Source organism: Sceloporus occidentalis, unplaced genomic scaffold (assembly GCF_023333645.1).
Source record: "Sceloporus occidentalis isolate IW3139 unplaced genomic scaffold, rSceOcc1.0.p SCAF_4, whole genome shotgun sequence".
In the NCBI taxonomy this organism is placed as follows: Eukaryota; Metazoa; Chordata; class Lepidosauria; order Squamata; family Phrynosomatidae; genus Sceloporus; species Sceloporus occidentalis.
In genome coordinates, this window is record NW_028316984.1 from 41,583,765 (window position 1) to 41,598,228 (window position 14,464).

Here is a 14,464-nt window from a genome sequence, read left to right on the forward strand (position 1 = left end):
TGTCATCCAAGTCATTGATAAAGATGTTGAATAGCACTGGGCCCAGGACAGAGTTTTGTGGGACCCCACTGGTCACTTCTCTCCAGGATGAAAAGGAGCCATTGTTGAGCACCATTTGGGTTCGGCCAGTCAACTTTCTCATAAGTAACTACAGTGGGCCCTCTGTATTGGTGGGGGTTCAGTTCCAGGAGCCCCCACAGATGCTTAAAACCATGGATGATTGCACCCCATATTATTCAGTGGTAATGTGAACATGCATGCTTCAGAGTGTGTGCATTCATGTAACTGCCATTGAATAATATGGGGCATGGCGAACCTCTGGCAGTTAAATTCATGGATCAGAAGCCCACTGAGAGTACCTTATTTCACACATTTTTAAAAATGTTTTGGGAACGCAACCAAGAAGAAACTGATTTTACTGCACACCGAAGTGTCCTCAAAATGGCCCCATTCCATCGCCCAGCGCCAAGCCATTCCCATTCAGTGCTGAGGCGCATCCTTTGCTTCTGACGGAACTTTGTTAAGGATACCTCGGTGTGCGGTAAAATCAGTTTTTTCTCGGTCACACACAGCCCTGAGCCTAGAACATTTTAAAAAATGCATGCGACAAGGTCCAGAGTGAGGGCCAACTAAAGTTGGCCCATAGTCAGCTCCCCATAGCCATAGATGATATATCCATGGATTCAGCCATCCATGGCTTGAAGACATTGCAGATAGATAGATAGATAGATAGATAGATAGATAGATAGATAATATTTCAAAAAGCATTTTATATAAGGGATACCATTTTCCTATGTCATTGTATTTAATGGGACTTGAATGTCCATGGATGTTAGTATCCATGGAGAGTCTTGAGTCTTGGAAACAAACCCCAGTGGATACCAAGGGCCAACCGTACTTACTTGTGCATATGTTTGTGGAAGACACAGTACAAGGTGCAGATGGCCTGCATTACAAAACACACATTGTCACCTCAACAGCCTGTAAAGAACACAAGGAAGCAGCAGAAGGTACAGCACAAGGCAACATTTGAACCATGTGATTTCCCCCCTCCAGGATTACAACCTATAATCTCAAAAGTAACTTGACCATTATAAAAATAAATTTACAATTACAATACAAAAAGAGTGGAATCACTCTTTACCTGGTTACAATTTTAATGCAATTTTACTGCAGCTGGTTATAACTTTAATGCAACTGTTCCTTAATTGTGGAAAAACAAATTAATTACAAGTCATTATTTGTAACTAGTTATATTGAGCACTGGCACATGCTGCATATAAGACATAATGAGTATACGGAAGCTTCATATGTTCATATCATTAATATAGGGACATATATAAAATATGTAAAATAGCTATAGCTCTCTTCAGGTGTTCATTCTCTCTTCAGGTAGTTTGAGTTGGGGGACTCATGCTTCAGTCCTGCCCCTTCCACAAGTGACTTCCCAATGTTCGCAGGAAAAAATCTGAAAAGGGAGCTGTGAATGCAGTTATAGAGTTTCAAATGCTTTGCTTTATAAGCTACGTTGAACATGGTTAAAGGTCCTTTTCAGACTTTTGCTAGGAACTTGGGAAGATCAGGTGTGGAAGAGGCAGAACTGAAGTATGAATCCTCATCTGGAGTGGTGCTGGGACAAATGAGCCCACCAACTTGTACTAGCCTATATGCTAAATTAATAGTGGCTCTATGGAGTAACTACTTGGGATTGTTGTTTTTCCTCATTAAATTTAAGTTGTTATAATTTGCATTAACACTGAATAATATAACTATTGTCTCATTCAAATAACTTATTTCACGATAGCTCTTATGTTAAATATTATTTTAAGTTTTAAAAAGAAGTATCATGACATAAAGTCCCATGTGATAATGGTGGGCTTTGATCCATTGCTAAGTCTGAAACTTGGGATATAAATGGATTCCATATTCCCCCAAATTTGCCTTATGCTATTTCTCCCCTCATCACTTGAGCATTTATTATCTATTTTTTCCACTAGAGCAGTCCCACAAAACTTGTCCAGCCAGCACCAGAGAGATCATCCTTCTACATTTTTGTAGGATCTTGCTATTTTCGTTCTAGCAGCTCCAATTGTAATTGAGATCAGATCTTTTCATGGCAGTTCTACATTTTCCTCATCAAAACCTGACAGTGCTCCAAAGCACACTGCAGAAATAATCCAGTTTGAGACCGCTTGAATTGCCCTGGCTCAGTGCTAGGGAATTCTGGGAAATGTACTTTATTGTGACACCAGAGCTCTCTGACAGAGAAGTCTAAATGTCTCACAACACTACAGTTCCCAGAATTACTTAGCACTGAGCCAGGGCAGTTAAAGTGGTCTCAATCTGGATTATTTTTGCAGTGTTTTGGACTAATATTAACAAAGATTCTGAGAAAACAATATTTTGCCTTATCATTTAATTTAACCATCTTAGAATATTATTCCAAAATTCAATCACTTGAGTAGAATTACAGTGTTTGTTATTATTTCCTTCTTGTAGATTTTACAGTCTAAATCTAAATATTTTACCAGCATCTGCTATAGTCCTGGAGTTCTAAAAATAAGAATGTAATATGTTGTCCCATACATTTATTTAGATTAACAAATGTATTTATGTAACAGAAAATGTATTCATTTTCAGTACAACAGTCATAATATGATTTCTCACTGTATATTCCTTAATGATATAACCTACATTATTCAGCATGCTCATTATGTGCACTATTTTGACCAACTGTGTATTTATGACCCTAAGTAACCCTCCTGAATGGACAAAGAATGTAGAGTAAGTGGAATATTACTCTTAACGTGCATGTTTGAATGTGTATTTGTGGAATGTATTCTGTCAGATCTAATGCTAGACAGGTTGAGTCTCCTTTATCTTGGAATGCCAAAATCCAAAATATTCCAAAATTCAAAATTGTTCACATGGGTGGCTGAGATAGTGAATGACACGTTTGCTTTCTAATAAAATAATAATAATAATAATAATAATAATAATAATAATAATATTTGTATCCTGCCTCTCTATCAAAGATAATCGAGGCGGCTGATGGTTCAAAGTGTACAAACATTGTTTCATAAACAAAATCATTTTAAAAACATTGTGGATAAAGTTACCTTCAGGTTATGTTTATAAACTATATACAAAACATAAATGAATTTCATGTTTAGACTTGGGTACCATCTTCAAGATATCTTATTACATATATGCAAATATTCCAAATTCTGAAAAACTCTGAAATCCAGAACACTTCTGGTCCCAGGCATTTTGGATAAAGGAGATTCAAGCTGTATATATGTAGCACAGAATGAATATATGTTCAGCTGACTTCATCATCACTCTGGCCCAATGATCCATATGAGCACTGAGCAGGGTACACTGCTCAAATTTTCCCTTTTATGCCAAAAATCAGGCCTCCTGTATCAGATTACAAGCTGCCTTTGGAAACACTTCCTTTTTTGCAGCATTAAAACTGTGGGTCCATACAATGAAGTGGATTCTAGATAGATAAAATGAAGCACTCCTTCACACAGCTGAACACCCCAGGATACAGTGATGCCACTAGCTAGATAATTTTGAAAAGGGGAGTAGGTTGATTCATAGAAGGTAGATTTATGCCACTGTCCGACCCTGAGCATACCTGACTTTAACTGAGTTTGGAAGGTAAGCAGAATCAACCTGGTTAATCCTTGGATGGGAACCACAATAGAATGCCTGAGATCTTCAGGTTGGGTTAGGGAAGGATCATGCCTGAAACCCTGGAGAGGCACTGCTGTCAGTCAGATCTGGTCATACTGGGCTAAATGGAACAAAGGGGCAAAACAGACAGTTAAAATAAGCAGGTTTTCTGCCAGCTTCAAGGCAGGGTGTTTAGAAGATGCACGCCTCAAATCTGGCTGGAATCCACTTCCAAGGTGCACTACAGGGAGAAAAGCCAGACTGAAAGGGAGCTGATTTTTTCTGCTTTTTCCTGGAAAGTGAGCACCTTTGCTCATATGTCTAAATGTCATGATGCCAGAGCAGCTCTAAAGGGGCACTCTATCCAAACCCTAATCCTAATTGTGCATATAAACATCCTGTCGCATTTGGAAGGGACAGAGCTGCCATACCCAAGCAATGGGGGTGGCAATGCCCAAAAGAGAAACCATGACACCTCTCATGAATATAAGTAAAATATGCACAAACCAGACAGTCAAAGAGGGAGTATGGGGTAGAGGGGGGCATGATTGTACCTTGCCAGCATTTGCATGGGCACACCTCTGTTCCAATGCCCTGTCCTGGTGGAGCGCTGCACATGTGACTGTATTCAGGTTCACAGGGACTGCCATCCAATGGGATGGTGGTTTGCAACTGCAAAGGTGCACAAGGATGGTGGGGGGGAGGTAGTAAAAATAAGTACCCAGAGGCGTGGCTTGAAGCCGTGCCGTGTGGTCATGACATGCACACTCCAGCTGCCTTGGGAGCTGGCAGTGTGGTTGGCAGGGACTCGGATCACTTTCAGAAAAGGCACCATCAAGCTACTTTTTCCTGCCCACCTGTTTCACCTCAAAGATCTGACTTAAGGTGAGGCAGTTTCCTATGTTCCTATCAAAAAACATTATTCAGTGGTTGCTGCATAGAATCCACATGTTCAAAAACATCATCTCTGAGTATCAAATACTAAGGACAAACAAGGGATTGTCATTTCCCTTGTTTCCTACTTAGAGAAGTGATGGCCTGGGGGGAAAACCCCAGAAAAATTCAGAAAAGACTCCTACTTAAAGAAAAGAAGTCTGAATTAAACTACGTTTACATTCACAACCCCCACAGCCCCTTATGTTCCACAGTCTGTACAACAACCACTGCAGTGCTTCTTCAGATGACAGCAACCATTGCAGATGGCTCTTTCCCCATGCCAGTGTCATCTCAGGGTCCATCTATACTGTAGGAATAATGCAGCTTGACACCACTTTAACTGTCATGGTGCCATCCTATGGAATCCTGGGATTTGTAGTTTTGTGAGGCACCAGCCCTCTTTGGCAGAGAAAGCTCAAGATCTTGTAAAACTACAAATCTCAGCGTTAAGTAGAATGGAGCTACAGTGCTTATTTCTACAGAATAGATGCATGCACCATTTCTGGGTGGCCTGCAATTGCCAGGTAAAATAAGGGACAGAGCTCCTGTACCTTTAATTGAATGGCTATGTAGAAAAGGGGATTTCAGGAGGTGTCTGTTAAAAGAGGAGTTGGCAACTGCCAAGGCAATTTTTTTTCCCATGGAAGGCAGCATCTCCTTATTTTGGGGCAAAGCCCATGGAAAAGAAATCCCAGGAATGACCAGAAGTCTGCCTCCAGTTTTCGTTTCTATGTTTAGATGGAGGGGTTGGTAGTTCCAGATTAGGGTGTGTGCTAAAAGATGGCCCTTACTCCACTTGTTGTTGTTTTTTGAGACTTTGGGGGGGGGGGACTGAGGAGTCTGGTGTCCATGGAGGGACTTGGGGAGATGTTCTCTCCTATCCCCCTTCTATCCCCAGTGTAATGCAAGGTTGAGGGTGGACAGAACCAAAGGCAAAGGGGTGGAACCAAAAATTCCAGTGTATTTTAAAATAAAGCTCTCATTGTCAGGAATGGTGGTTTAAGAAAGTCATTTTGACCATTTCAAATGGGTTAAAGCATTAAAAAGCCGGGAAAACACTAAACCATGAGATTGTGAGGAAGGGACATAGCTATTTTGGGAGGTCCCGTGGGCTGGGTTTGACACTCCATGAAGGTCCCATGAAGAGTTACCAAGAGGCAACGTGATGTTCTTGGCATGCTAACTTTTCAAGTTATGTTTATGTTTTATTTTATTTTTAAAAGTGATTGTTTGAATTAACAACTATTTTGTCTCTTTTCCTCAGGTATACATTCACAGGAATATATACATTTGAATCACTTATAAAAATAATTGCAAGGGGCTTTTGTATAGATGATTTCACCTTTCTCCGGGATCCCTGGAACTGGCTAGATTTCACTGTCATTACATTTGCGTAAGTTTCGCCTTCCTTTCTCCCCCATTTCTTTCTGGTTATGTGACAGGTCAATAGCATACAGGAGCATGAAGTAAATTTGCATTATAACACTGAAGGATGAGAGATGAGAGATTCTTCACTGAGAAAGTACTGCATATGGGTCTTCAACAGCCAAATCATGTTAGATAGAATGTTCATCCTGCACATATGTACTAGCTTATTTTTCTGACATCTCACCTCTGCTCAAGAATTAAACCACAGGAGCAAGGGTTTTGCTCCTCTGTTATTATATGGTACTTCTATATATATCCTCTGTTATTATATGGTACTTGTAACTGTGTTCATAGAATGAATCAAAATTGTTTCAGGGATGTTCATGTGGAGAAATAGATTTGCTGCTTGTTCTTACATGGCCTTATTATTACTGAGGGATTCTTTTCTTTTCTTTTTCCTTTGTGCATCAGTATATTGTTTCCTACAGGTTGACTGTCCCTTATCCAGAATTCTGAAATCCAAAATATCCCAGAATCCAAAACTGTTTTCATGAGTAGTTGAGAAAGTGACAGCTTTGCTTTCTGAGGGTTCAGTGTTTGCACACTTTGTTTCATGCACAAAATTATTTAAAATATTGTATAAAATCACCTCCAGGCTATGTGTATAAGATGTATATGAAACATAAATGAATTTTGTGTTTAGACTTGGGTTCTGTCGCCAAGAAATCTCATTATGTGCATGTATATGCAAATATAGGTATTTCAAAATCCCCCCAAACCCCAAAATACTTCTGGTCCCACACATTTTGAATAAGGGAGACTCAGCCTGTAGTAGTAAAGTAAATGATGAATTAACTGGTAGCATGGGGCGCATGGTATATTAGTAGTAGTTACTGACATAGAAGCTGCTTTCAGATCCTGCATTTTCACCCTCCTTCCAGAAGAGGAACAGCCTTCTTAGTTACTCTGCATAAATCACTTTAATTAGAAAGTTAGGCTTTAATAATAAAATCACTGTGGTTCATTTATCCAAGAACATTTAATTGTAAATTGACCACCATTGAAAGCTCTTAATGAAAGGCAAACTGCAGTAAAAAGGTAAACATCTGACTGTTGCTCTTTAATTTTCCAACAAAGTTATCCAAGGGGTCTCCATGAAGACCCTCGAGTAAGTAGCATGACGTCTGCCTCAATTCTGAATAACTGTGATTTAATTCTACAGGTATATAACAGAATTTGTAAACCTAGGCAATGTTTCAGCTCTTCGAACTTTCAGAGTATTGAGAGCTTTGAAAACTATTTCTGTAATTCCAGGTAAGAAGTAAGTGGTGTAAGGTGTTAGGTCCCTTGTACCTCCCAATTGTTCCTTTTTATCCTGTCATTGTGTTTGTGTGTGAACTCCCCTATTACAGATATGTGACAGAGTTTGTGGACCTGGGCAATGTCTCAGCGTTGAGAACATTCAGAGTTCTCCGGGCATTGAAAACAATATCAGTCATCCCAGGTGAGAGCTAGAGGTTAAACACAGAGGCTGACTCTCAGACTCCATGGAAATTCCAACCTCATTTCTTCACCATAAGCCTTGTTGCTTGCTCATTCATCCAAAAAAAGAAGGAAAAAAAGCAGAAAAAGCAGGAATCATGTATTAAACAAAAATGAACGCTATGATCCTTTGCTTTTTGCCATTTGCTTGTTTACATTTGAAATCAGCCTTTGCGTTTAACACATTGTTGCATGAGACACTATAGTCCACGGCGTGTGTAATTTGCATCATGCAAAGTCAAGCTTTGAGGTCAAGCTGTGACACAAGCACAACCATAACTGTGATTTTTTTAAAACCATGTTTATTTATTTATTTTTAACCTGTGTAATATAAAACTATATTCATTCTTGGTATTATTTTTAATGAGACTAATATCTGAATTGCCACTGATCATACTGAAATAGCTGAATCACTATTGAACAGAAAACAGTAAAATAATTTTGAAAAGTATCATGGGAAGTTGCATGGGAAATTTATTGTCTTTCCAAACCATCTGCAGTTCCTTAGCATTAAGCTTTAGGATCTTAATTTACTCTTTAACTTTCAATATGTTATAAAATTGATGCCTGCAAAGTTCTGGGGTAAGAAGTGTTGGCAATTTATTTTAAAAAAACCTCCCATGCCACTATCATTTTCAAGCCCTGTGTGTCCATTTTGGATCCAGCTGCACTAATTTCAGTAGCACTTCTTTTCAATGTAATTTTTTTTTTAGTTTTGGTGTGATGGGAAGATCTACTCTGTGTGGAGTTAAGGAAAAGCACGATAACAAAACTACTTGTTTTAGCATTAAAACAAGTTGGGTCGGGGGTGTTTTCACCTTTTTTTTTAGCTAAGCGCAGTACATTTTCATCCACTAGTGCAATGAACATAAACTGCCAATGACTTCATCTTCACAAGATACATCTTCACAAATGATTGCTTTTTAAAAAAACACCAAAAAATCATTAGTTCACAAAACAGTGATGCCATTTATTGGGGCTTCTGCATGAGGTTGGTGAATTATTTTTTAAACTGCGTTATGATGAGTTTGTGAAATGGGTATTTGTCATCATTCTAACAATGTTCTTCTGCTTGCAGGCCTGAAGACCATTGTGGGAGCCCTCATTCAGTCTGTGAAGAAGCTGTCAGATGTAATGATTCTGACTGTATTTTGTCTGAGTGTATTTGCTCTAATAGGGCTCCAGCTGTTCATGGGCAACTTGAGGCACAAATGCTTGTACTGGAATCCAGGCAATTCTACAGATTCAAATGATACTTACCTCTTTAATATCACTCTTGGAGAAAATGGTACATTTAACAGTACACCCTTTGACTGGAACGAATACATACAGGATGAAAGTAAGAATGCAAATTTATATTGTCACTTTTTTTTTTTTTTGCAGACCCAGTGTCCTAAATCCCAATGTCCAATGTCCCATTGGATTTTTGTCCTAAATCCAGTGGGTGGTCCCAATTGACTAATTGAATCAACAGAATTTACATGAGTGTTGACTGACCAAGTTCCCATTCATTCTCTTGGATGTACCATATATATTCAGGTATAGGTTGACCTCATGTATAAGTCGGGGGTAGGTTTTGGAGCCAAAAATCTGGATTTTAATATGACCTGTGGATAAGTTGAGAGTAAAACTGAAGGGCATGTAACCAAGGATATAAAGGATGTCCTGGTCACTCTCCTTGTGTATTCCCAGCCTGGCTGCCCCCTTTGGAGACAACCAGGCTGGGAAGAGGCTTGGGGAGTGAACACCTTTGACCCACCATCTTATTACCCTATTAATTCATGTATAAGTTGACCCAGGTTTTGAGGGTCAATTTTGTAGTATAAATTTTTCAACTTATAGATGAGTATATATGGTAGTCTGTCTGAGGCTAACAACTGAATTTAGACCAATAGAAGTATGTGATATTTAATGATCATGGCTTAGATTTATTGAATGCATTCATAGCACAGTGAGGAAGAAACTACTGAGACTTCATCAGTTTAATGCTTTCCTAAACAGATGTACAAATCTTTCTGAGCTATAGTCTACATTGACTTAATTATGTTTGTGGCAGTGAAATTTTCCATATTTTATTTGTTATTTTCAAATTTATTTTAAGCATTCATATACTGTATTTCATAAATATTTATCTCAAGGTAGTGCTGTAGGCTTTATTTCAGAGGAAGTAACTGTCAAAAGCACCTCTGAGCATTCCTTGCCTAAGAAAATCCTGTGAAATTCATCGGGTTGCCATAAGTCAATAGGCAACTTGAAAGCATGATGTAGTGGTTTGAGCATTGGACTATGACTCTGGAGACCAGGATTCAAATCCCCACTTGGCCATGGAAACCCATTGGAAATCCACTCTGCCTCAGAGGAAGGCAAAGGCAGATGAACAAATCTTAACAAATCTTGCCAAGAAAATCACATGATAGTTTTGCTTTATAAGCTGGAAATAACTTGAAGGTACACAACAATGAGTTTGCAGTGTAATTTTAAATTAATACAACAACATATATAAAGAGGAAATTAAAAAAACACACAGTTGGATCAGTTCAAATAAAACATAGAAGTAAAAAACTGCCTTTAATATTTTCTTTAACAGTATTAAAATAGCCTAATAAAACCTAATAAAATGCCTGAGAGAATAAAAATAGTTTTTGTGGGTATTTTGGACTATGTGGTCATGTTCTGGAAGAGTTTATTCCTAACGTTTCACCAGCATCTGTTGCTGGCATCTTCAGATGCCGATGAAACGTCAGGAATAAAGTCTTCCAGAACATGAGCACATAATCTGAAAAAGCCACAAAAAATTATGGATGCCAGCCATGAAAGCCTTTGACGTCACACAGAATAAAAATACCTTAACCCAATGGTTAAAAGGCAACAAAGTAGGTGCCAGGCATTCTTTGGGAAGGCTGTCCCACATCCAAGATGCCACTGATAAAATGAAGGACTTTCATTCCACTGTTGCTACCAGCCTAATCTTGGATGGTTGGGAACACAGTGATCAGGATTATAGTGACAGAACTGCATATTTTGGCAGGTTGATTTGAAAAAAGGTGGCCCTTAAAGCACTGGTTTCCAAAATAATGTGCAAACTACTAGTACTTCTGAAATTCCACACCCAATTTCTTGTGTTAAATTTTGATATCTTGTTTGACACTTTCACAGTCAATGTGCTATTTGCTCACACCAATATTATTGTCTGATTATTTCACATTAATCAGTTTTTGACTAATGGACTTTCCACTTCATTTACATCTGCTGTGAGCACTTCTGGCCCTTCAGATATTTTTTGGATCACAACCATAATCCCTACACAAAGGTTATGATTGCTTGACCTGAAAGGAAATGTAAGTTGAAACAGCTAGGGGATAACAGTTGACTGCCCTTTATTTACATTAACAGAACTTCTTACACAGAATGTTGGGATTTGTTTGTGATATAGACAGTTAAGTCATTGCTCCTGGACTTTTTTGTTTCACTTGGAGGCAGTCATCTACCATCACAACATTTTAAGTCACAGAGCCCCTATTTTAAATTGTTTGCCTGTGACACCATAAAATTTGCAGAGGACTGATGGGCATTTTTTTGAGGAATTGTGAAGAATGGCTTCAGCTTCCATGTCCTAAAGGGACCAATAGTCTCATCATTTCTGGAAATACATTAATCACATCTTGCAGTGACACAACTGCTTATGCTGTGGGGGATAAAACATCTACCAGTCTTGTTTTACTTGTCCTATAAGAAATACCTTGTTTAGCTTTGCCACTTTGTTATTTGGCATGGAATAGTGTCCTCTACAATGGAAAGTTCTTGTCATTTTGCCTTATTTTTGCTGTTACTATGCCAAATTTATGAAAAGTAGAAACAGTAATCTACTTACTTGAAAAATTAGGGGGAAATATTATTTCCAATTTGAAAACTGTGGCTCTTTTTAACAACAAAAAGCAAAGTTAGCCAAGTTCACCTCAAAGGTGGGGGGGAGTCCAAAATATGTATTGATTTAGGGTGTTTTCAGACTTGTTGAGGAGTTGCTGTTGTTGTTATTTATTTGTATCCTGTCTTTCTTCCAAAATTCTGGTGGTGTACAATTTTTTTTAAAAAAAATGCAACTTAAAACATACAAAAAGTGAAGTTTAAAATGGAATTAAACTAATCACAGAATTAAAACATTTCAGATCTACACTTAATAAAATGCAATTTAAAAGAGTAAGAACTGTTTTAAACAGTTGAGTTTAAAACCAGGCAGCCCACTCTTTTAAAAATTTCTGTATTAAAAACCTGTCAAAATAAAAAGGGTTTTCCCAGCTAACAGAAAGACAACAACGTAACCCCATCTAACACAGGCTGAATCCCTATTCCCTAATCTGCCCTTTGATTGACCAGGAGCAGCTCTGACTGTCTGGATTAAAATTTAGTTTATTTCTTCTCATCAAATCCATTACTAATGACAGATTAATAACAGTTTAGAACCAAGGCACCCTATTTGGATTGAGATGGAAAGAAATAATAAAGCTGAGTCTCATCCCCATATTGATAGCACCACAGTCCAAAACTCAAGACAACCTCTCGCAGCAGTTTCATGTATATATTAAATAGCATGAGGGGGGAAACGGAGCCTGAGGGACCCAATAGCCCAACACCTAGAGAGTCAAAGAACCATCCCCTAGCACTACCTTCTGGCTTCACCCATCCAGAAAGAAATGAAACCACTGTAAAACAGTGCATCCAAGTCCCATCCCAGCAAGGTATCAACCATGACTGGTGGTATAGAAAGCTGCTGAAAAATCCAGCAGAACCAAGACTCCCCCTGCCTCCTTGTGTAGGCCATCCACCAAGGTGGCCAAATCTACCTCTGTCCCATAACCAGGCTTCAAACCAGATTGACATAGGGTCAAGCAGACCAGCAGCTTGGAGCTGACTCTGGCTGCTCAAGCCCTGTTTGCTCCCTGTTTGTCACAGGACCGCAGCAATCAGATGCCATGGTTCCAAGGCTGGCCACTACTGCAGTCCTGAATGGGAAGCCAGTAAGGAGTGTCTTTTTGCACCTTTTGTTGGCAGCCATAGTGCAGCTTAGGTCTAATCTGGAGTGTGCATCATCTGTACATCACGCCCCCCAAATCAGTCCGAAGCTGGCACTTTTGGCTTGTGTGTTTCAGGCCATAGATCTAGATAATCTGTTTCAACCAGGTACCACTGTAGCTGGGAGGCCACCATATATTCCATTACCTTATCAAAAAATAGTATGTTAGACACTGGAAAATAATTATCTATTTAAGCAAGTTGGAACCTTGCCTTGTAGTAAGGAAGCACTGACTACCCCCTTCAGCCACATAGCCAATCCCCCCCTCTGGTCTCTTCAATAAACCAGGAAAGGCAAAGTGGCCCTCACCTCTCCAAGTATCCTGTCCACATCTTAAGGCTGCACAAACTGAAAAGTATCAAATAATACTGGACAAGCAGGTGCCAAGGCTAGAGTACTGGAATTTTATTGACTTCAGCATCCAAGTTGGAGCAGATTGCAATGATTTTATCTGCAAAGTGCCATGCAAATTCTTTACAGTTGGCTGTTGAATGGTCTGCATTTTCTGCTTGAGGATGAGTGTGTAATAGACTCCTGCCCTCTTAAAACAACTCTGTTGGGTGGCCCCTTACAGATGCAATGATGGCAGTAAAAAATAATTTATTTGCTTGGTGCACTGACACATTGACACAGAGGCTGTAGCCCATATTCAGACAGACTGGCTCAGAGTCAACTGCCAAGAGTGCTCTAGTCTCACTCATTTCTTGGTCACCAGCTCCCTGGAAACCCTACCTCCATAAGAGGGGATACTCATAAGCAATTGTGTCCACCACCTTGGCCATTTCTGCAGAGATCCAGAGATCAGCCAGAGCTTCAATAAAATCACCTGCCAAGTTGACTGGAAAATCCTCAGAAGCTGTCAGGAATCTATCCAGATCCTCCTGAGGCAGATCATATTAATTGGTCCCCCCATCCTTGTGGAGATTCCAGGTCCCAGTGAGTCTAAACCTGACCGGGTAATCATCTGTCCACGACAACAGAGTTGTTGCAAATCAGGCCAGAATATTTTATATAGTCTAGTAAAGTTCTGCTAGGTAAGTTCCACGGATGAGGAAAAGGAGTAGGAGTCTATCGGGACTCTGACAAACGTTTTTATCTTATGGCTTTATGCATGGTTACACACAAAGCTGCCCTAACCTGGTTACACTAAAATTGCTTCATTTAAAATATACATTTATATATGACGGGTGTTCAGCACACAGCAGGTTTATTGCTGTGTTATGACTAGATAACCTGCAAGCATGGCATAGGTTATCCTTGTAAGGAAAACACCAGAGAAGAAAGAAGAGAGAGGGAGAAGAAGGGCTGTAGTTTTGTGATTGGCAGCTCTAATTCCTAATCACAATTAATGTTGCTTTTTTCAGGGCTTGGCAGAAGAATGTTGAATTAATGTATGATAGAACTGTGTTTTGCTTTTTCTCTCTTCCAAATAATGTATTGTGTTCACAGTGTATGTGACACTTAATAAGTTTACGTGGGGCATTTACTTGGAAAATGAATGTTCAAATAGTCCTTCTGCTTTGCCACTGTATGCTCCATATCCATAATGCACTCTTCTTTTATTGCACTTTCTATGGCTTTTGTGCCAGCTGAGCAGAAAACAAAAGAAATCGTAAAGTGGTTTTAATCTGTCTTCACTCCATACATCCTGCATTGGTTTTTCTGAAATTGTAGTGGTTTCATGCTGAAGCACATCTCTGTGGAAACCAAATACTCCCTATCTATTCTAAGCTCAAACAGGAAACTTTCCTTCTACCTAGAACTATGTATCTATTTATTTATTTTTTGCTAGATTCTTATGTAGGCCCACCTAACTAAAGTTATGCTATATGTAATTTTCTTAGCAGTTGCCTGCAAAAACCTGGA

The 14,464-nt window shown here is 39.1% G+C and overlaps 1 protein-coding gene across 5 annotated transcripts in view; it reads left to right on the top strand.

Moving 5' to 3' along the window:
- Window positions 1–14,464, top strand: part of LOC149313805 (sodium channel protein type 1 subunit alpha) — a 154,164-nt gene that overhangs the window by 84,822 nt on the left and 54,878 nt on the right. For 2 of the 5 annotated variants that reach the window (XM_089519822.1, XM_089519824.1), the window contains exons 4-7: window positions 2,694–2,784; window positions 5,882–6,010; window positions 7,208–7,299; window positions 8,606–8,866. In XM_089519822.1, coding sequence (XP_089375948.1) covers window positions 2,694–2,784; window positions 5,882–6,010; window positions 7,208–7,299; window positions 8,606–8,866 — 573 coding nt within the window. Of the gene's footprint in view, window positions 1–2,693; window positions 2,785–5,881; window positions 6,011–7,207; window positions 7,300–7,384; window positions 7,490–8,605; window positions 8,867–14,464 lie in introns of those variants that run through there. The other 3 variants (XM_089519821.1, XM_089519823.1, XM_089519820.1) reach the window with 2 other exon arrangements.